Raw genomic sequence first — 21,089 nt, forward strand, 5'->3', positions numbered from 1 at the left:
GGTGTATGACCACATTAGGTTAGGTGCTTCAACTCCAGTCTCCAGGCTCTGTGGATGTCAACGTCGACTATTAACGTATTGACAGCTGTAGATCACAGTTAGTCGGAATATCACGTTGTATTCCCTGGCGAGAGAAAGTTGGCGATGCATTGATAAAGTGACAGACATGAGCGAGGGGGAAGGTGACAAAATGACTGCATCTTTTCCTTTACTCCCCTTCTTTTTTATTAATTTCATCTTCTTGCGTTTCTCCCACGGGTCCACGATCCATAGGCCGAAGGTAAGACTATTGGCTTCGGAAAAGGATTGCGAGGGACTGAGGGGAACAATGGGTTGAGATATATACATATTGGACTAATTAACTAAGCTACCTTGGGTGGAAGAGGCGAGATTAACCATTCGCCGACATGGCATAGCCGGAGATTACCAAGGTATACTGAACCGTTAAATTTGACTGCTGCGATAGGCTTCTTTTGAATGTCGCCTCGGCTATGATGTCCACTGCGGTACAAATCCGAAAGTTGTGGCTGCGGTAGGTAATCAGTAAGTATCCATACTTCGGCACACTGATGATTGTGGTCAGCAATTCTGAGCTCCTGGGTCCAACACATTCGGTCTTCCGATTATTGCAAAATGTTATAGATTGAGATTGAGGTTCATAGCAACATGCTCATATTTCTATGTATCTACTAGACTCGTCGGCTTCCAGCAGATATACAAGGTAGCATGTACCACTCTATACCTAATGTACCCTGTGGCGCCCAGACACCCAGGCTCGTGCTTTCTCCACCACCAGAAACCGACAAGATGGAAATCCATTGAAACTTCACCAAAAGAAATGAGGGTCCGATCTACAGCTTCAACCCACAGGCCATTCTCTGTTTCATCCACCTGCTTAATAGCCTAGGTTATCATCGAGCCAACTGATCAAGCGACCCTGACAACCTGACATTGGCTGATCTCTCGGTCTGCCTGATGATCTTCAGTGCACAACTGTGCAGTACCAATCTGTCTTTGCTATGCGGCCTATCCACCTGTTTTACAGCATAGCTCTAGCCTCTAACGGCCACGAGCCTGACACTATACTCTATTCGTTGCTTGATACTCTGCATGGACTGCTTCTTATTCGTCCCTCAACGGATGAGTCTTTCCCAACGGTCCAAGGAACACTGATCTCGTTTTCAAGCTGTTGAATACTATGCACGGAGCACTAGGATCAAACTCACGTCAAACTTAATGTTTTAGCATGACAACTAAACTCGAATCATTGGCACATCTGGTCGCATGTTTCTTGGAATGGATCAACACAATTACAGTCTCTGAGCGACTACTTGAATGCCTGCCTCGACGCTGTGTGAGCCTCAGACTCTCCGATAACAACGCATCGACCGCATTGACAGAAATGTTTCCCAGTGGTGAGCTGCAGGGACGGTGTGCCTCGTCTTGTCGATCGAAAAGCGCCATATTTCATGTAATCCACTTCCCGACCCTCCAGTGACCTCATTGCGGTCCCCCGGAGGACCATCTGGGGGTCCGCCGATCCATCAGATAGTAGTGGAGTCTGTCATTATTGCCAATCCCAGCCATCCTCAGTGTACAGTACCCCCTAAGAAGGATTAATTACATGACAGCGTCCCATCGACTGTATCATTACTGACGAGTCTCAGCAAACAGAAAAAAAAAAGTCATCCAGAATCCTTTCTACTCTCGTCTTTCTTTTCTCCCTCTACTTTTGTGTCATACTGTCGGCCGGACGCCCTGGCCAATGATGTCATCTGATTCTAGCCCCAGAGGACCCCAGTCTCCAGCACTACTGGACGTGGGTATAACCCCCCTAATTTCAGTATTGATCGATGGTTCGCCTGTCGGTGGGTCCAGATGAGATATGCCAGCCAAGCTCGTTTTTACCCTTTGCTTCTGGGGAGTGGCTGTCACTGGGAGTGTGATCTCATATCAGACCCCAAGGGGGATATATGCCCTTACTCTTGGGGTTTATCTTCGAGAATACTGATGACGAAGATTGAATACTTCAAGTGATACTTGCCTACCTATTCTGTGTCTGCATCAGGACTCCGTGTCCAAGCCACATCCGTACTAGTCATATCTAGACCTTAGGGTATTTGCATGTCTTTCCCCTCCTGACATATCCTGTTGCTTCCTTGGCATCCCGTTCATTCTCACCTTGTCATTATCTGTGTCTCTGCTTCTTACAACTCTGAGGACGTCTAAGTGCTTCTCTTTCGTCCTGTGTGGCACTTGTCCCCTTTGCTGACTCTTCTCGCGGAAAAGGTGAGCATGCAAGATTTTTATCGTGTCCCACTCAAACAGCCTTCCCTCCCCTCCTTCCCGTATTACTTCTTGCTGCTGTTGAGGAGCAATGGCGGTAGCAGCGGCAACAGGGCTGAAGCACATCTGAAACCGGTTACGTCACGTCATCAGCAAGTGATTCGACAAGATGGACGATGATGACGATCCTGTCCACGCAATCTCCCGTAGAGTGGCTATGACACTGAACAAGACTGACAGTGCCTCATAGAAAACAACGCAAGGCTAAAGTAAGGCAAACTCGCGGCCATGCAGCAGCCCAAGGACACGGACCCAAATTTCCCTGTTGACGGAGGGGGCTGTCGACCTCAGGGCGAGACCCATATTGAAACCCAACGATCGGTGGATCCTAACATGTCTATCGAAGACTACAACCGCGTTATGCTGCAGTATACCCAGCGACGCATGTCGACCTTCCTGGACATGGGCAACGACGGCGGTCCTCCTCCCAGTCGCAACGGCCGGAGTAGCGACAGCGTGGCAACCCTTTCCAAGCGTGTTTTTTTGTACCACTACTAGAACACGCTTGTTCCTACCCTTGATCCGACGATGCTTATTTTTTCCTTTTCAGATACCTCCTGGCATCTGATACACGCGGCATAGTAGAAACCAGCCATCTCCGACACAATTCCCTTTCACCTTTGAAACCTCTTTCTGAGGTTGATATGGCATTCCTTCATGGTGGCTTTATCCAATGGTTCCCCAGTTGCTAACCGCCCCCCTTCTGCTCTGATTTTTCATCATCTTCATTTCTTGTCATTCATTTAGCCTGATAAAGGCGCACAACTGATTCGCACTCACCTATTGATTGTAGCTGTTCGGTACATTTCTTCATATTCTGACAGCAGGCAGTCAATCAACAAATCTGATGCAACAGCACCTCATCCCAGGCTATCTGCTGGTCCATGATTCATCCTCTCGAGGGGAAGAGAGAGCCGTCATTGTATGAAACACTATTACTTACCACCGGCGTGATTTTTCTGGACGTCTGGACGTTCTGGATCGAAGGGAACTGGTCTTCCCGTTACTGAATATCTTGTTACGACGCTACAATCTTCTTGCCATGATGTGTTCTATCTGTGACTCGCGGCTATGTTTAGAGACCCTAGGGCAGCAGCTCGAGGATTTATGCACGATATTAATGTCGTATTGGGTCATTCTGGACTAGCTAGGGTTGACGCTGAACCAATTGTAGGTATTGTTTCGAAACGTAGGTCCAGGGCAGGGCTCGAGTTTCTGGTCAATGTAGTCCCTTGCATGGGCAGGGTGGCCAACTCAACCAATAACTCAGCTTCGGAGTAAGCATTGCCATTGGCGATCGTGACAATATTCCAGGATGTATGGAAGGGATGGGCATGAACCAGCCACAGAAACTTCGCCCTCCATACAACTAGAAACCACGCTCTGTTTGAGGACACAAGATAGTCGCAGTCATATACCTTCAACGACGCTGCTTCAATGCCAGAATTGTGATTTTCATTCGTATTTATGGATATCCTCATCTCTGCAATGCTGGTAGAACACCCCCGATGGATCTCATTCGCATTCCAGTCATACTAGATCGAGATTCAGACAACATTCCATTAAAACAAATTACATGTTCAAAGACGCGGTTATACACTGACGTCTATCCATACCGGTTTTGGACGTGTGATCCAAACACTGTGGTATGGTTCACAGTCAATGAGCTTCTGCCAACCTTGTACCAAGAATAACGGCACTTTTACCTGCAATGTCTCGGACCTTCGACCCCTTCACCAACTAACCCATTCGACGTTTCACTCTCGTCTTCCCTTCCTTCGAAACCCGCCTCCGAACGATTGTATATTTCCCGGCCTCTACCAAGCAACACGGGTTGCAACAACATCGAAATCGCCAACGCGCCAACTACGACTTTGACACACGAATAAAAGCGACAATCAACAAAAATGCGTCCTATAACTATCCTCTGCACCCTCGCTACACTCTCAACCACACTGGCCGTCCCATTCTCCCAGGCATCCAAATCAACCAGCGCATCAAGATCGACCTCTTCATCAACAGTGCCGGCAAGTCTACCCTCGCCAACACTCAGCGGACCTAATGCCTGTCCCCCCAACAAGTTCAAGCAATGCTGTACAACCCTCAGCCAGGTAGGCGACGACCTCCTCAAGCCATTGGGGGCGGTCGTTCCGCTCGTAGGGGCGATCCAAGTGAATTCACTGGTCGGGGTGTCTTGTAAGTTCCCACCCATGTATGGTCTGTTGTATCCCGCATGGACTGATTTGAATCATACTAAAGGCCGGCCCATGGCCGACGCGGCCCCGGAATCTACCTGCGGAAATGCAGTCATGTGCTGTGACTCCTCGACTGTGGTAAGTGCATGATGAATTCAAGTCAATTCAATTCCTCAACGCGCCTCCAGTTGAGGGCGGAATTCAGCTGACGGCTGACTTTGTTCCAGGGCGGAGACGACCTCATGCAGACTTCCTGTCAGGACTTTGCGCTCGCGAAGAAGCGTGAGCGGGAGGCGATCGAGCGACAGCAGAGGCGGTTTTCGGAGTATCAGCGCATGATGCTGTCGCAGTCTGCTACGCCTGCTCCGACGTCGACTGGCGTCGATGTGATGGGCTCGTCTTTCTCGAAGGCGAAAGCGACACCGACTAGGGTCTAATGTGGACTTTTTGCAATGTATGATTCATGGGGCCCAGTAATGCGTTCTTCGCGTGGATAGTATGATGTGATCGGGCCATGATGAAGATATCGGCTTGTTGTTCTTCGAGTGCTCTTTTTCGTGCTTGCAGCCTTTTTGTCGCATTTCTTACATTTCTTTGCAGTGCTATAGCATTATACCGAACTTGGAAGGGCCGGACACGGAATTGTAATATCATTGTTCTCCCGCAATTCTGATTGCTGCAGGAAAGTCATACTCATTTAATATATATTCGTGCACCATCAGAATGTAGACTTAATGTACAGTAGATATTTCACCCGCTTAATATTACTTCCAGCCGCGGTCAGATGGCGGATATCCACTACCATACTGGTTCCACTGACCGGACGTGCCCCGTCCCTGTCCCCCGGGATGAGGTGGAGGGAAGTGATTCGACCCCGTGGGCATCTGTTGTGCCGAGCCCATATTCCACGGAGGGAACTGTCCTTGTGCGTTAAAAGGTGGCGGAAACGCAGACGGGTTCATTCCCGAGCCCTGAGGATATTGCATTGATGACAATGGCGGCGGAGGGGGCGGAGGCCACTGGCCTTGATAATTTGCTGGATGAGATGGCGGGGCGCCTGGTGCGATTCGTGGGGGAAACGCAGGTGGCACAGGTGGCACGTTCCCGCCTGGGGCGAAATGCATAGGTGGGGGAGGCGGAGGGTGAGAAGAGTGAAATCCCTGAGGCCCTGTGTTGCTGTACTGGGAGGTTTGGTGTTCGGGGGGTGGATATCGAGGAGGGGACGGTGCGCGTGGAGAATATGACCTTTCTCGGGACCGTGATCTTCGTGGAGAACGAGACCGAGAGTCATAACGCCGGTCGTTAGCTTCATGTCTGCGCGGAGCCGATCGACTCCGCGAGCTTGAGCTCCTCCATCGGCTGTCGCCACTCTCTGAACTGCCACTGTACCGGCGTCTCCTTGAGGCGCTACGGCTGCGGCTGCCACTCCGAGTGCGATTTCTCGAGCTGCCCTTGGCCCGCCTTTTCTTCATCTGCTGACAAAAGGCACGCGACCATCCGTAGTACGTGTCACCGCCCACAATCTCTCCAGTGGAGCTATCTCGGATAATTGTCTGGCCCATTTCATCAATGTCCACTACTTCGTTCTCTTTCTGTTCTGTTTGCCCCGAGTTGTACATCCGATCGACATCCTTGAGGAAGGCCTTAAGCGCGGTCACCAATTTCTCATCCGCTGATCCAGCCAGGAACTGTAGGGGCTTGATGGTATCTGGCCGTAGGGGAACCGTCGAATCGGGAATGATGTGTGGTATAAGGTTGCCGGCTGGGAGGTCATAATAGGGAGTAGAAGAATCTCCGTGGGTAGACGGCATTACAAAAGGGACATTCTTCTCTACGGATCGGTTGACCGTGTCCATGTTGTTCTGCTCCACATCGATGGATGACTTGACTGGCCCAGACTCAGCCGAGTTCTTCACAACCTCGCGCAGCTTGTTGACATAATCGGCACCGTAGTACCCATTTTTCTCCCATATGTTCAGCAGATCGTCTAAGCGCCTGTGATGCTTTGGGTTCTTGAATCGATCGTAGGATGCAGCGTAACCCAGCAGTTCCACGATATGCGGTTGTAGTGAACCACTCAGAGTGGAGAATGTCGCAGGGGTATCCGTATGGTACTTGGTATGATGGAAAAGATCGTTGAGCAGATACAGAATATGTAGCCTCTTCCTTTTCGACGAGGTGCCAGGGCGAACCTCTGTCGGCTTGGACGTTTGTCCATTCTCCCCGCTGGTAAACGAACTGGACAAAGCAACCAGGTATTTGGCCCAGACACCCACGCGGTTAGATGACGAGACGACATAATTCAAGAGCCAGGTCTTGCATTTCTAATACACGTCGGGAGTGAAAAGTTTAGTATTCCAGTAACACCGACGGGCAGGACTCGACAAGTCAAACCTGGATGTTCGCTACGGAGCAATGTGACAGCGCCGTGTCAAGGAGAGTGTGAAAGGCTGTGATTTCATCGCGCGGGACAGAAGTCGGGTCAGGGCGTAAAAGCCCGGCCGAGAAGGAGGCTTTTGCAATGGCAACTTGATGAGAGGCCATTGCCGTGGTAGGTAGGAGAGGAAGACGAGAGTAGTAAGCTAGAAGATGATGATTCCAGTGACATTTCGGACTCGATTGCGGGATCTGTCCTGTTACACGTGACCTGACAGTACATTGCTCATAGTTCTCGCACTTGTCGATTTATCTACGCTGAAGGCCCTAAAAAGGGCAAACGTGGGCGTTCTCAGGACTCATTTTACCGCTCATGTCCTTTTTCCGAGGGATACACGAATTAAATCCCCAGATGGTTGTAAGTTGTAGAGAGTGGCATGATCACGGATGTTGTAGTTAGAGTATCTATGCCTTAGGCACCAACAGTCACGAGAGACAGTCCAAAAGAAAGGCTCAAGAACCCCAACCTCGAGAGGACGGGATTCTTTCGATGATAGTTATGGTTTTCACTGATGAGTCAGGTTCAACAAATTCATCAGCAACAATAGTGGACCAAATGGACACTGCCAACATATGCTGGTTTCGGAAAACGAAATCCCGCCATCAGCCCTAGCCACGAGTCGCTGAGAATTGCTTGAATGGCTCCATGGACTCCGTGGCCCTAAGAGTGTGACCACTCGGCCCCCTTCTTCCGATCATCTGCCAACGGATGTGTTGAATATGGATGATCTGATCTGACTCTTGAGTTCGCGAGAAACTTTTTCCTTCCCTTTCATGTTCACGCCACTCTTTCTCCCCTGCCTTCATCACTCAAAGTGGGTCATTGTTGACGGAATCCCCGCGGTCTCTCTCTCCACCAGGGTTGCCTGGATGTTGTAAGCACCCTGAGAGGCCCAGAGTAATTTATATTTAGGCATGTAGAATCCATGATATGATGGTCATGTAATCTCGGCTGTCCCTTGTATCGTTTCGCACTTTCCCAGGCTATCGACCCACTATCGACTCTCTCTCGATACCTACCAGAATCCCTCAGTATACATCTCCACCAGGCATCAAGCAGCCATATTATTTCCGAAACAAGCAAACACGCTTGAAGAAAGCAGAACGAACCTCCCTCTACCTCTAAAAAGAGCCACTCAAAACAAATAACCTTCTTCTGTAAGGCTCGCCGTCAAAATGTCCGTCTCAATCCCCATCCGGCCAGCAATCCGCCATTTCTCTGTCCGCCGCCCGCCACCAGACACTCGCACATCCAGATTCGTTGCCAGTTCCTGTCTTGTCTCCGCAGTCCTTCTCCCTTTTGTACCTCCGGCACTGGAGAGCTTCCGCGAAAAGAACAAAACTTATTCGAACAAGTGAACTTCCCCTGTACTCTGAACTCCCCGATCCGCTAATCAGTATACTGATGTTGTTTCAGACTGCATCCACCTCTTTGCTTCCATGCTCGTTGAAGTGCACAGATTATGGACTTTCGACTGGGATATTTGTTCCTTCAGTTTGGAAGTCGCTATTACGTCTTCCAGTTTACCCTTCGAGGGCGCTGTCAGCGGGTTACTGGCGGCTGTGACGCAGATACATGAAACGGTCAATGGAACTCTAATAGGGCGGGCCATGCATAGTTGTTGGGCGTTATTGGTGTTCTGGTATTGCTCCTCTGGGGCTCAATGGGATTAATGAATATCCATTTGCAATAAGTTAAGTGTGAATATGACACAATATCCATTTTAAAACAAGAACATTAGTCCACAAGCCAGGGCGATGGTGACAAACTGCATTCACAATCAGATGCATCTCGATGATGACATGATGCCTGTACTGTCACTGGTGTTCGGTGAGAACAGTCATTGGTGGTAGGATGATATGAGTTGAAGAGAGTGCAGAAAAACATAGAGAATATGGTACATAGCTTATCACATCCGACGGCGGTGTATTATTACCATCGTTTATGTGGCTTCCTCATACACCTTCCTTTGACGTGCCCTCGCGGACAAAAACCAATACATCGCTCTAGAGTCGGTTGCCCTTCGGAGGTCGAAACGGCTGAGTAGCCTCATACTTCCCCTTCTCGAGTACCCGCTCAGCCTCTGTCTCAGGCTCGTGGCGAGTCGGTGCAGGATCATGTCCTGCCTCTGCACTAGGCGAAGCGACATCATCCGCTGCACTCTGGAAGCGAGCCATGTTCGCCCGTTTCAAGCTGGGGTTTTCTGACGGGGCAGTGGTTGGCTCATTGAGAGTAGATTGGCGTCGATGTTCTGCTTCCATCGCGGCAAGCTGCGCCTTCTTCTTCAATTCTGCTTCATATCTGGATGCACGGTCGGCATTGATAGACTTTTTGGCAAAGTAGTAGGCTCCGCCGCCAGCTGCAGGCTGGTCAGTCGCTGGTACTCCTCGAATAACTTGCAATTGTTGACTAGCAAAAGTGAAATGCGAAACTTACCGACGCAAAGAGTTCCCCAGCCGACCCTGTTGACATGCCAATGATGAATTGAAGTTAGCTAAGCGTCTCCTTCTCTATACAATTGCTGAATGGAACTGTGCGCATAGTATCTGCTCACCAGGTTGATCGAATCTATATCAAGAGAACCCAACAAAGTCAATGCTAATATTCTTCTCTGATAATGTTCATTTTTTGGAGTAGCACCTACCGTATTCATTTTTCAGAATGTGAATTGAACGCGTGCAATATGTGAAAATTCTAAAGTAGCAGCGCCGACGAAGGGAAATCTAGCTCGGAGATATTCACTACGTCAACCGGCCGAAGGCCAACTTTCCACCCCAACCAATCACCGCAGAGCTCTCATACTCCGCCACCCGTCGAATGCCTGAGGCTGTCACAGAAGAAAGGCGACATGCTTCTTTTCCATTTGATTTCTAACATCGCTCATCCTTTTATCTCTTCTTCACCCTTGTCATCACCTTCGCTGCGCATTCCAGATCGCTCACCTCAACAACTCACCTCAACAACTCACTACTCGAACTAGCGGCTCAAGCTGTCTGCCGACTTGCAGCTTATCGAGGAATGACTACCTCCCGAACAGTCACTTGAGGCGCTGGTAGCCTCATCGAGCATCTGCACTCGTTTCGTTCGTTCATGGAAGATTTCCGCACTCTATAGCATAGACGATATATACCACTCCCTGAATAGAAGAAATTTCTCAAACGTCATGCCTCCCAAACGCAAGGCTACAGACAGTATGGACTTAGCGACGAAAATATGTCTGGATGGAAGGCTGACCATCGGCTAGGCGGTCGGTCAAGCAGGGCTTCGAAACGCGCGACTCCTGTGCCGGGGATCGAGGACGTCGGCAGCAGCGATGAATACTCAGACTATGTGGATGAGAAGGACGATAATCTGAAAGGCAAGCGCTCCCATATCTGTAACAGGCGATGTCATACTCCTGACCGTCTTTTATACAGATGTTGTGGAAAAATTCTCCCTTGAGTCTTTTAGCAATAAGAAAAACCCGTCTGTTTCGAAACATGATCCCAACTTTGGTTACAAAGACTTCTCCTCGCTCGCCCTAAAACCGGACCATGCGAACCGTCCTTTGTGGATTGATCCGCTGAAAGGCACAATCACGCTGGAGAGTTTCTCCCCACTGGCGCCTCAGGCCCAAGACTTTCTGACCACGATCGCCGAGCCCCTTTCACGCCCGACACACTTGCACGAATACCGCTTGACTGGGAACAGTTTGTATGCGGCCGTGTCCGTCGGCCTGCAGCCCACTGACATCATCAACTTTCTTGATCGGTTGTCCAAGACGCCACTGCCAGATACCGTAAAGTCGTTCATTATTGACTTCACCAAGTCCTTTGGGAAGATTAAGGTGGTTTTGAAACACAACCGCTTCTTTGTCGAAAGTACGGACCCTGCGATGCTTCAGATGCTCCTCCAAGATGAGGTTATTGGGCAACAAAGAGTGAATGGGTCTGAGGGGATCATCCAGCAAGCGGCTCCAAAAATGGGTGGGCTTGTGATTCCCGGAACCAAGGATGCTGCTGGTGTACAACAAACTTCGGAGGAAAAGCCGGCGAACGGCGTCCCGGGCCAAGAGCGTAAAGAGGATGATATTCTCCTCGCTATCCGCGATGATGATGACGACGATGAACAAGCCCAAGTGCATAGCTTTGAGATTCCGAACGAAGCTGTGGAGTCTGTTAAAGCGCGTTGTCAGGCCATGGGCTGCCCTGCCCTTGAGGAGTATGATTTTCGAAATGACGAAATTAACCCGACTTTGGATATTGATCTGAAACCCAATGCCCGGATTCGGAGTTACCAGGAGAAGAGCTTGAGTAAGATGTTCGGTAACGGGCGTGCAAAGAGTGGCATTATCGTTCTGCCATGTGGTGCGGGAAAGACGTTGGTAGGCATCACGGCTGCCTGCACGATTAAGAAGGGAACGATTGTTCTCTGCACGAGCTCCATGTCGGTTGTCCAGTGGAGGAACGAGTTCTTGCGCTGGTCAAATATTGACCCAGGTGACATTGCAATCTTCACCTCCGACAATAAAGAGAGGTTTCGTCGATCCACCGGTATCATTGTGTCAACGTACTCAATGGTATCTCAAACAAGGGCTCGGTCGCACGATGCCCAGAAGATGATGGACTGGATGCAATCGCGCGAATGGGGTCTTATGATTCTTGACGAGGTGCATGTCGTGCCAGCATCCATGTTCCGGAAGGTCACATCGGCCATTGCGACCCAAAGCAAGCTGGGTTTGACCGCGACTCTGCTGCGTGAGGATGACAAGATCAAGGATTTGAATTTCCTGATCGGACCCAAATTGTATGAAGCCAATTGGATGGAACTTGCTGAGCAAGGTCATATCGCCAAGGTCCAGTGCGCTGAGGTGTGGTGTCCAATGACTACGGAGTTCTACACGGAATACATGAGAGAAAAGTCGCGAAAGGCCGCTTTACTCTACATCATGAACCCTCGAAAATTCCAGGCCTGCCAGTTCCTGATTGACTACCACGAAAAACGCGGCGACAAGGTCATTGTGTTCTCTGACAACGTGTACGCCCTTGAACGGTATGCGCTCAAATTGAACAAAGCCTATATCTACGGTGGAACTCCCCAGAATGAACGAATGCGGATCTTGGAAAATTTCCAACACAATGAGCAAGTCAACACAATTTTCCTTTCTAAAATTGGAGACACTTCGTTGGATTTGCCGGAAGCCACCTGTCTGATCCAGATTTCCTCACATTACGGTTCGCGACGTCAAGAAGCTCAACGACTCGGCCGAATTCTTCGAGCTAAGCGCCGTAATGATGAAGGCTTCAATGCTTTCTTCTATTCACTCGTGTCTAAGGACACTGATGAAATGTTCTATTCCTCGAAACGGCAAGCATTCCTCGTTGACCAAGGATATGCATTTAAAGTCATTACTCATCTCCAAGGCATTGAGAATCTGGAAGGGCTCGCATATGCCACCCCTGCCGAGCGCCGCGAACTATTACAGGAAGTCATGCTGCAGAACGAGACGTCTGCCGAGGTCGAAAATGTCACGGACGATCTCTTCTCGGAGCGCTCTGGCGGACCGAAGGGTAGAGCCAAGGGTGGTGTTAAGAGGAGCGCAGCGACTCTTAGTGGACTGGCTGGTGGCGAAGACATGGCCTATATTGAGTACAACAAGAGTAGGAACAAGCAATTGAAGGACAAAGCAGGCCACCACCCGCTGTTCAGAAAACTGGAACGCGAGCGCCTGAAGCGGAAGAAGGAACTTCAAGATATTATGCGGTGATTGGCCACGGACAAATCGTGTCATAAAGAGACTGCAACCCTTCGCGTTGTGAATCAAAATGAATCTAGACCGTTTCGAATACATATCATGATTATATAGCCTTCGAGAGTAAGCTGGCTGATCGTACTTTCTAGCCGAATATTGACATGTCACCCTAGTCCCTAGGTCTCATCCTGGATATGAATTGTAGGCACCGAGATTGAGACTTAGATCTTTCGTAGATCTAGAAGCGCATGCTTGCTAATTCCCAGACTATTGTGTGCAGGAGCAGCACGAACACGAGTAGTTACCCCACCCTGTCAACTTCACATTACAACAATTGTACGAGACATAGACACTTCCCAAGCTCTCTACACATGATGCTGACATATCAATATCCTCAAATGACGTAGTGTCGGCCACCCAAGCCCCGAGACACCGAGCCCCCGCTCGAGCTCAGGAGGAGAATATCATGCTATCATAAATCCTGGACAGTCAAATAACCAATAAAACTTGCTTTGATTCGTCGTCCGGGGATATATACAGCTGGGTGATCTGCAGGGTCATATGCCAGTTGATTCATGCATCCACCACGAATGGGTCTAGATGCATTGATCAATGTCATCCATTTGTAACCTCTCGTTTGTCAATGCTTCAGAGAAAAGATATAATAAGTCGATTGCGTTTCTGCTCCAGAACAGTGTCAACTGCAGCTTCAGTGTCTGATACACGAGTGAGCTTTTCGGTTGCTGCGACTAAGCGTACATATTCGAGGGCTTGCCTTACGCGGTACTTTTTTCCTCCAACGAACATATCTGGTCCGAGTGTCAGTCGCAACAGCTCAACGATGGCTACGGTACGGAAGATCCAGCTATCGACAGCCAACCCTGGCATTTTCAACGTGGAACTCAGGGAGGACTCTGCGCGCGCAGCAAGTGAGGTGCTGCAGGAAGATTTGGAGAAGCATCATATGTTCTTCAACAAGAGCGGGTTTCATAGTGAGTCTGCGGTGTGAGACATCGAAACATCCAAAGCAACCGAAGTCTAAATTGTCTTTACTCCTTCACAGATCACATTGTTCACCATATCCTGACGATCTATGCGCTCGGTGCGACGCCGGATGAGATCAGGGCTGCTTATGATCACAATAAGACGTATCAGCGGCCTGTCTTGCCGACGACCCAGAGTATAGTTGAGTCGATGCACGATAAGACCCAGTTCCAGCAGCACCTCGGCAAAGAAGAGAATTTTCCCAACTACTTGGCTTTCTTTCAGCAGGAGATTGAGAAGAAAGGAGTGGCGGTCGTGCTTAATGAGTATCTGTTTTCAGGGAGTGAGTGCGCCGAGAATATGTTTTCACGGCTGTTTGGTGGTGAGTGGACATGCAGTCTTTCAAGCTATTTTTCGAAATGACACAGATATTAGGACTCCTTCATCCGCTGATCCACATTGGGTTCGGGCTTGAGTTTGACCAACCCGCAATTGTTGCTGAGGGTCTCGCACAGACCGCAGTCCATGAGGATTGGATTGGTCAATTATACCTCTTGCCGGGAGAAAAGGCTGCAGGAGGGATCGGCAAGCCGGGAAAGAAATCGTTGTTACAAATCTTGAACGAAATCCGCACTGATAAAAGACTGGCCGAATCGGTCAAATGGGCAGATGGCAACAAAATCAGAGACGGCGTTTTGAAGCGAGCACCAGAGGAGATGATTAGGTATGCAGCACAAGTTTCGGTCTCCGCCGAGCAAATGGAGGATAAACTTGCTGAGCTTCTCAATCTAGTCGGTAAGCATCGCAGCCTTCAGGAGCTCATACCGGCTACTACGATGGGCTTCCAGATCGATGGTTATTAACGATCCATGAAGCTTACTTTACAGGTGCCGCTCAGCGACCGCCCAAGCAGGTCAAGCTTGACTTCTTCTTGATGCACTGCGTGACTTCTTCGATATTCCTTTCCAAAATCGTCACTCTTCCGTATCTGGATACCCGGACCAAGCTGCGTCTGCTTGAGTGGAAAGGCCGTGCAGATCTGGTGTTCTACGTATCCCGGGGAGTTCCCGATCTGCTGCTGGAAGAAGTGACTACATATGAAGCTCCGAACGACTGGAAGACAATCTTCTATGAGAGCAGTGTGCACCCGCGCGACGACGGTCATTTGTCCAAGCTTGTCAGAGCTCTAGCAAATGGCGAGAAAGTCTGTCGTCCATTTGAGGCTCGAGCAGAAGAGCTAGGACTTTTGATCACCGGTGATATGTGGCTGAAGATTGCAAACATGGGTAAGCCAGACGCCCGGATACGCCTTACTCTTCGGACCATGTTTCAGGGCTTCGCTGACGATCGTCTTCGCACCAGCTATCAATTCAACCAAAGGTGATCAAATGGGCACTATGTGGGTTCGCTCGACGGGGTTTGAAGAGGCATGGAAGGACTTCCACGATCGACCTCGCCTATGAGATGGGGTCCCATAGGGACTGAGTGTTTTGAAATGAATCAATCCATTAACGCGGATACCCCAACTGACAGAGGGCCCACTGATAAGGAAGCTCCGGCCCTGCAATTCAACTGTCATTCCATGTCACAACCGTGAATCAATTCAAGATGATATGTTTGATTTACCAAGTACTCTGCAACCTAGGACGTTCAAGTATGGTTTGAGCGATTCGTTAGTCTAGTGTTTAGCTCTGAATCAAGGCGGGTGGGTCTCCCTAGTAGAACTACAATAAATGTCTTACCCGATTCCCAACAAACGGGCAATTGATTCTCCGGGCATGTTCTTCCCAGCGCCAAGCTATGTATATCATCCTGGATGAGATCGTATGTAGTTAGTCTTCTTCTTGGAAAAGTTGACTATTTCAATCATTTCATGTGGTTTCCACTGTAAGTGTCCTCGATCGAAATACGCAGAAAGGAACCGAAAGTTTGTTGTGTTTGTGCTGACATCACGTGGTGATTACGATTTAAGGGCAAGTGGGGCGATCCCCAACAGCTTCGGCCGCTTTAGAAGGCATCTTACGGTTTGATAAGCCGTCGTTTTCACATCAACCACACGTTCGATGCAAGTCTGAACTACGTACGCCGAATTTCCAATCTTCAACACGATGGCAGGCGAAGAAGAAGACATCAACAGGACAAACAACCCTCCTCCATTCACCGAAAGAGTCCACGACCACAATCCGTTCGTGGCGTTCCGCCGTTATGCTGATGAACAGATCTCATCCATGTTGCAGGCTGTAATGGGCCTTCCATCTTCGATTTCCGCTCCTCATTCAAATCACTGGGCTATCTTTGCTGAAGAACACAATTGTAGAGAGCCCAACTACCGCCAGCGACAGACTGGCGAAGGCAAGGAAGGTGAATATCCCGCGAGCTCTGGGACGGGCGCCTCTGGAAACACAGACAATATTGGTCAGGACGATAAGCCACCTGCGAGCTCTCGGTGGCCGCGGTCTGATGATCCTTGGCACTCGCTTCACCATGGACGATTCGACAGGCCCTCCGATTTCTTCAGCCTTGACTCCTTCTTCGACTCTTTCTTCGATCGGTTCTGGTTCGATGATCACTTCTCCTCCCGCTTCTTCCATCCCTTCCATCAGCCATTCTTCTTTAACATGCTGAACGACGACTCCGCAACTTGGCCCCTGGCATACTTGATGTTCAGTCCATACTCACCACTGCATTTGGAACGTCAGGCATCCTATCGAGCACACAGAGAGCGAGGGGTATTCTCTTCACTCATATCGTCATTGAAGCCTTCTTCTGAACGCGACCCTGCCGAGCCGCAGTGGCGTGAGGCCTTTGAGGATCTTCTTCGACTCGAAAACGGAAAACCGATGCTGGACCGCGAACCTAGGACAACACTGGTCAAGAAGGAATCTGGGACTGAATGGCTGAAGGGCCTGGTACAACGCGGCAGCCTTGGCGATCGGTGGAAGTATGTTTCGGGACCGGATGGCCAGGGTTGGTCAGGGATCACGCTGGAGAGTATCGAGCCGGCAGACAAGGATCCCCCTCGAACTAATGAAAGTCCGACTCAGCAAACACAGGCTGTGGCCGATTGGAAAGACACAAAGTCCGCACCCGAAACCGAACTAGACATGTACGACCGATTTCTTGCAGACATCGAAACGCGCGAGCGAGAATTCTTCAAAGGAGCTTATGAAAGTCCCCTTCTGCGGTCTCTCCTGGAGGAAAGACGGCGACTAAAGGAAGAGATCGAGCTGTTTGAGAAAGAGGGCCCCAGCAAAGATACCGATTCTTGGATAGATCTTGTTTCTGATGGCGACAAGAACACCGTTCCTGAAACTGCCCCTCAATCGACCTCGGGGTCATCGACCACTGGCGAGACTCGTCCAATGGCCTCGGCAACAGAACAACAGCCCTACGTAGTTTCCACCCGGACGTCGACAGAGCGCATTCGTCTTCCTGATGGTTCGATCCAAACGAAGACGGTCAAGACCAAGCGGTTCGCAGATGGCCGGGAAGAAACAAATGAATCTGTCGAAGTTATGAACCCCCCTCCCACATCTCAAGATTCGGTTGCTGGTCAGGAGGCGCTTGAGAATCAGAAGAAGAGAGGCTGGTTTTGGAGAGATTGAGATTACGAGCATCGTACTGCTACTCATTCGTCTCAGGGCGGTCTCATCTCTTTTGTCTTATTATTCGCATTGGATTTAGCGTTTGCTGGCGTTTGGTTGTCTTATCCTTATCATTCTTTCTCATATTCTTTCTGAAATAAGCTCAGGATTTGAACATATCATACTTCAGTTACTATCCTCTGGTGTTCGGCGCCGCATTATGTGGATGGTATTGTGAACAGTGGATGAAATTGGCGCCGGGTCACTGATTGCATCATAACCAAAATTCATCTTCCAGATATTAAACGAAAGTATATAGCTATTTGAGAGCATCCAGACTGCCAAACCAAATAAAACCTTCCTTTTCCACCTTTGTACATCTGTGACAATACTGTAGACGTTCGCAAATGCGACTGTTTATGGAAGCTGGTATGAAGCGTGGCACTTTAGTCTGCCTTGACGCTCTTCTTCTGTGCCTTGCCAGCAGTCCACCCTTTGGATTCCCAGTACTTAACGCTCTCTTCCATCTTCTTGTAGGCCCATGTGAACGGGGGATCTAGAAGACACAAGTCAGCATTAACCCTAGCAAGAAGACCGTCGGTGCTGGAGAGTAACTGACACAAAAACTGACGAAGATCGTGTCTGTTATCTTCGGGGGAGTATTGCTCCGCATGGTAGCTGGGCGTTAAGACAGTCATCTTGTGCCGGTTAATAGCATAGTGGTAGAAAAAGTGACGGGTCTTCTCGTAGATCTCGCGGGGACTGTACTCGTTTCCCCAAACGTGGAGCAGCTTCTCGTACATTGACCAGGGTCCCAGTTTTGCGACCTTGCGCAGGTAGCCGAAGGTGCCTAGTTCGGCGTATGTCACGCCCATGTCGGCCTCGTCTGACTGGACGTAAGTAGCTGTAATAGGCTCCAACTCGGCGGTTGGGGTTGCTGTTAAGAAATCGTGCAGAATTGGGAGATCGAATGAATCGCGAGCCCACGCGATGAACTTTTTGAGGTCTACTTTGCTAATCGACCCAATAGGATTCAACTATTTCGCAACTTTTTAGTTCTCTAAGTTCTCGAACAGGAAGGCCTCTCGACTTGAGACAAGGAATTGTACTCACGTCGGCACTACTTGCGTCGTATTTGGTCAGGTAGCCACGCAAGCTAGACAATGTTAGTCAGGACCAGCTATGAGAACTCAAAATTGCTCGGCTGGTTGATGCAATGCCGCTCGCACGTACCATTCTAGACAACTGTTAGTGGGCTTGGACTCTTAACAGATGAAGTCGAGAGAATATCTTACCGTCTACATTGGAAGATGCGAGCACAAGTAGTCCACCTCCACCTGGACGTTGACGAACAGTTGGGAGCAGCGAAGCAAACAAGTACGACAGGACCATTCTCAAACGAGCCTGGACATTCTGTAACGCGGCATTTTCGGCTCCAGTACCGCCATGGACTTTGAACCGCGGCTGGAAATTTGTGATCACAGTGAATAAGTTTGTGATGGCAGTCACAACAGTGTCGAAGTTGAAGTCGATATGATAGGATCCAATTTCGGTAGAGAGGGCCTTGGCCCGCTCTCTCGTTTCTTTACTGGAATTCTGGGTGCCCATAAAGCTGGTGTGGAATATGCGGCTAGATCATGTTAAGATCCCCTCTGTTCACAGCAAGTCATGAGAAGGCCATGTCTGAGGAGCAAACTTACTTGCATACTTCCTGGCTGGTTCTGGGAAGCCAGGTCGAGCCCTCAGGTTCTGCACACAGCCTACGGACATCTTTGATGACTTGCTGGTTTCCCTCCGAGACTGCCTTGACAACTTCTCTGCACATAGAGTGTACGATAATAGCTGTAGCGCAGCTGTCAATACCTCCGCTAAGGGGAAGGAAAAAGCCAGCAGCGCCGCTTCTTCGCAGATAATCCCAAAGCCAACAAGCTGGGCCGAGGGAAATCTCTTCCTCTGGAGCGTGGTACTTTGCTGAGATCGGTTCCGACGGGACAAGGCCGGGCTCGGCATCATCGTCCAGACGGGAAAGCCGTACGTCGAGATCAAGCCGAACAAACGGAGGTTGTCTGGTAGCCTGCATGTTACGGCTAGAGCTAGCGCGATAGGTCCGAACCTGCCGGTCATCAGTACCAGAAACAAGTGTAAGAACATACTGGGTGACGGACTTCTTCGATATCAACAGTAGCCGTAATGACCTCCACATCTTTCAAGGAGAATTGGGAACCCTGGGCGACAATATTCCCGTTGATGACAATCATTGCACAGCCATCATAGTAGAGCCTATCACCATCGCAACCCTGCTGGTTGGCATAGAGGTAGATGCCTCCGCTCTATACCAGTGTATCAGTTCGCGAAACCAGAAGGCAAACGAGCAATATGCTTACCAGCTTAGTCGCCTGGGTAATCAGATTCACGCGAGTGTCAAGCTTCTTCAGCTCATGATGGCTTCCTGACGAATTTGAGATAATCTCGACGCCTGGATCGTTATGTGAGAAAGTGATTGTGTCGCCATACCATGTAATGGGATTTACCAGCTAGGCCGTACGGAATATGAGGACTTGATATAAGACAGTCAGCCAAATTGCTCGACAGCGGCACAGGTCAGCACGTACCCATTAGGCGTAAAAAGTTCTTCGCAAGTTTCAAGCCCTATGCATGTGTCCCGTGTGCTGATGACCGCGTCACCAAAAGGCACCTTATATTGGCCGGTAATTTTGCCCACAATCTGCTCCAGGTAATAGTCTTCAATCTCGCGGGGGCGCTGCCATGGGGAGAAATGTCTAAGCTCCCGATAATTCCCATCTGATCTCGCAGCAACATGGTTAGTGAAGAGCTGTACTGATGTGGGGAGGAAAATGACGGCCAAAGAGAATAGTATACCATTGGCAAGCCACATCTTCGGGCGAATAAGGATGATCTTTCTGTTATAGAATATCACACTACGCTCGTTAGTGTAGCAAATCCAGCAGAGTAGAAACCAACTCACCGGCAATTGTATCGCACGTTCCGATGACGAACCGGCATGCCAACGTCAACCACAATGTCTTGACAATCTGGGTGATCAATGATACGAGCCAGCATCTCCCACGAGTGGAGAAACGTATCACCTTCTAGGAAGCCATCGAGAACACCATATCCTGAGAGAATTTAACAACCATTTGGTTAAACATGACAGCTCTCAGTCCGTACCAGTGATCTCGAGCTCCGGACCAACACGTAGAGTAGCGCCAGCCGCTTTTGCTTGCCGAATACTCTCAATGATACGTTCAGCATTTCCTTCAAAATCTAAAGCCCATTGGTTAAGAGAGCTTGAAAAGAGCACGAGTCAGCATCACTTTCTTCGCAAGTATAGATGCAATTGATCGGAATACGGTGACATACCATGTTGCGAGGGTGACAAGATGCCCCATTGTGACTCGGGTTGCAGTTTTCAGACCACCAGTTGAATTAGCTTCAGTGTCCAGAAAGATCGAAACACCAATGGAAGCCTGGGTAGGGCACTTGAAGTCAGTCCTAAAGTACACACAAAGACTTTTGCCAACCAAAAAATGCTCGCATGGAACTCCCTGCTCAGAGCTCTGGCAAAGATAACAAGACGCCGTGGTCAAAACAACCAATGCAGTATCCCTAGGCCATCAATAAAGAACAATTACCTTTTAACCCTTTACCAAGATAGTACAGTGCCTGATCAGAGTCAACTCCAGTTAGATCCACCTTCTGTTACTGTAAGCAAATGCATATCAGATAAGAATTATTGGAGACTGCGCGGAAAGTAACCATGACGCAGGTCACGTGTGTGGGGAGCTTCCCTA

The 21,089-nt window shown here is 49.5% G+C and overlaps 9 protein-coding genes across 9 annotated transcripts; 6 read left to right on the forward strand and 3 right to left on the reverse strand.

The window, feature by feature from the left end:
- Positions 1 to 2,574: 2,574 nt before the first annotated feature.
- AFUA_5G03269 (uncharacterized protein) lies at positions 2,575 to 3,038 on the forward strand (the record flags this gene model as incomplete). The annotated part of the gene is made up of 2 exons (XM_001481443.1): positions 2,575 to 2,831; positions 2,897 to 3,038. The coding sequence occupies 2 exons, from the start codon at positions 2,575 to 2,577 to the stop codon at positions 3,036 to 3,038; spliced, it is 399 nt and encodes a 132-aa protein (XP_001481493.1).
- A 1,215-nt stretch (positions 3,039 to 4,253) lies between these two features.
- Positions 4,254 to 4,978, forward strand: rodF (hydrophobin family protein; the record flags this gene model as incomplete). Its single annotated transcript, XM_742922.2, has 3 exons — positions 4,254 to 4,542; positions 4,606 to 4,679; positions 4,769 to 4,978. 3 exons carry the CDS (start codon positions 4,254 to 4,256, stop codon positions 4,976 to 4,978), a joined length of 573 nt encoding a protein of 190 aa, XP_748015.2.
- Positions 4,979 to 5,305: 327 nt separating this feature from the next.
- Positions 5,306 to 7,085, reverse strand: AFUA_5G03290 (RNA polymerase II-binding domain-containing protein; the record flags this gene model as incomplete). Its single annotated transcript, XM_742921.1, has 2 exons — positions 5,306 to 6,856; positions 6,936 to 7,085. 2 exons carry the CDS (start codon positions 7,083 to 7,085, stop codon positions 5,306 to 5,308), a joined length of 1,701 nt encoding a protein of 566 aa, XP_748014.1.
- A 1,068-nt stretch (positions 7,086 to 8,153) lies between these two features.
- AFUA_5G03300 (uncharacterized protein) lies at positions 8,154 to 8,336 on the forward strand (the record flags this gene model as incomplete). Its single annotated transcript, XM_742920.1, has 1 exon — positions 8,154 to 8,336. One exon carries the CDS (start codon positions 8,154 to 8,156, stop codon positions 8,334 to 8,336), a length of 183 nt encoding a protein of 60 aa, XP_748013.1.
- Positions 8,337 to 8,984: 648 nt separating this feature from the next.
- AFUA_5G03310 (uncharacterized protein) lies at positions 8,985 to 9,450 on the reverse strand (the record flags this gene model as incomplete). The annotated part of the gene is made up of 2 exons (XM_742919.1): positions 8,985 to 9,344; positions 9,415 to 9,450. 2 exons carry the CDS (start codon positions 9,448 to 9,450, stop codon positions 8,985 to 8,987), a joined length of 396 nt encoding a protein of 131 aa, XP_748012.1.
- Positions 9,451 to 9,760: 310 nt separating this feature from the next.
- On the forward strand, positions 9,761 to 13,028 carry AFUA_5G03320 (TFIIH/NER complex ATPase/helicase subunit SSL2). The gene is made up of 3 exons (XM_077804739.1): positions 9,761 to 10,169; positions 10,223 to 10,336; positions 10,395 to 13,028. The coding sequence occupies exons 1-3, from the start codon at positions 10,142 to 10,144 to the stop codon at positions 12,722 to 12,724; spliced, it is 2,472 nt and encodes an 823-aa protein (XP_077660877.1). The 5' UTR covers positions 9,761 to 10,141; the 3' UTR covers positions 12,725 to 13,028.
- An 8-nt stretch (positions 13,029 to 13,036) lies between these two features.
- Positions 13,037 to 15,549, forward strand: AFUA_5G03330 (questin oxidase family protein). Its single transcript, XM_077804740.1, has 5 exons — positions 13,037 to 13,701; positions 13,773 to 14,075; positions 14,129 to 14,488; positions 14,569 to 14,979; positions 15,056 to 15,549. The coding sequence occupies exons 1-5, from the start codon at positions 13,353 to 13,355 to the stop codon at positions 15,154 to 15,156; spliced, it is 1,524 nt and encodes a 507-aa protein (XP_077660878.1). The 5' UTR covers positions 13,037 to 13,352; the 3' UTR covers positions 15,157 to 15,549.
- Positions 15,550 to 15,801: 252 nt separating this feature from the next.
- On the forward strand, positions 15,802 to 17,298 carry AFUA_5G03340 (uncharacterized protein; the record flags this gene model as incomplete). Its single annotated transcript, XM_742916.1, has 1 exon — positions 15,802 to 17,298. One exon carries the CDS (start codon positions 15,802 to 15,804, stop codon positions 17,296 to 17,298), a length of 1,497 nt encoding a protein of 498 aa, XP_748009.1.
- Positions 17,299 to 17,595: 297 nt separating this feature from the next.
- Positions 17,596 to 21,018, reverse strand: AFUA_5G03350 (glutamine-dependent NAD(+) synthetase). The gene is made up of 15 exons (XM_077804741.1): positions 20,931 to 21,018; positions 20,659 to 20,765; positions 20,467 to 20,585; positions 20,264 to 20,414; positions 20,158 to 20,216; positions 19,890 to 20,079; positions 19,809 to 19,834; positions 19,662 to 19,753; positions 19,443 to 19,607; positions 18,978 to 19,390; positions 18,573 to 18,907; positions 18,511 to 18,514; positions 18,391 to 18,433; positions 17,897 to 18,314; positions 17,596 to 17,833 (listed from the first exon to the last, which is right to left on the reverse strand). The coding sequence occupies exons 2-15, from the start codon at positions 20,685 to 20,687 to the stop codon at positions 17,724 to 17,726; spliced, it is 2,154 nt and encodes a 717-aa protein (XP_077660879.1). The 5' UTR covers positions 20,688 to 20,765; positions 20,931 to 21,018; the 3' UTR covers positions 17,596 to 17,723.
- Positions 21,019 to 21,089: the final 71 nt, after the last annotated feature.

The sequence above is a fragment of the Aspergillus fumigatus genome, chromosome 5 (assembly GCF_000002655.1).
Source record: "Aspergillus fumigatus Af293 chromosome 5, whole genome shotgun sequence".
Taxonomy (NCBI): Eukaryota; Fungi; Ascomycota; class Eurotiomycetes; order Eurotiales; family Aspergillaceae; genus Aspergillus; species Aspergillus fumigatus.

Excerpts from the sequence above, each read along its gene's own strand:
- AFUA_5G03350 (XM_077804741.1), bottom strand. The coding sequence starts at position 20,687 with ATGGGGCATCTTGTCACCCTCGCAACATG. Across the intron at positions 20,586-20,658 it reads CTTGTCACCCTCGCAACATG|CTCTCTTAACCAATGGGCTT; the intron begins GTATGTCACCGT and ends GCTCTTTTCAAG. Across the intron at positions 18,908-18,977 it reads ACCAGCCAGGAAGTATGCAA|CCGCATATTCCACACCAGCT; the intron begins GTAAGTTTGCTC and ends AACATGATCTAG.
- AFUA_5G03330 (XM_077804740.1), top strand. The coding sequence starts at position 13,353 with ATGCTTCAGAGAAAAGATATAATAAGTCGATTGCGTTTCTGCTCCAGA. Across the intron at positions 14,076-14,128 it reads GTTTTCACGGCTGTTTGGTG|GACTCCTTCATCCGCTGATC; the intron begins GTGAGTGGACAT and ends CACAGATATTAG. Across the intron at positions 14,980-15,055 it reads GCTGAAGATTGCAAACATGG|CTATCAATTCAACCAAAGGT; the intron begins GTAAGCCAGACG and ends TCTTCGCACCAG.
- AFUA_5G03320 (XM_077804739.1), top strand. The coding sequence starts at position 10,142 with ATGCCTCCCAAACGCAAGGCTACAGACA. Across the intron at positions 10,170-10,222 it reads CAAACGCAAGGCTACAGACA|GCGGTCGGTCAAGCAGGGCT; the intron begins GTATGGACTTAG and ends ACCATCGGCTAG. Across the intron at positions 10,337-10,394 it reads GAAGGACGATAATCTGAAAG|ATGTTGTGGAAAAATTCTCC; the intron begins GCAAGCGCTCCC and ends TCTTTTATACAG.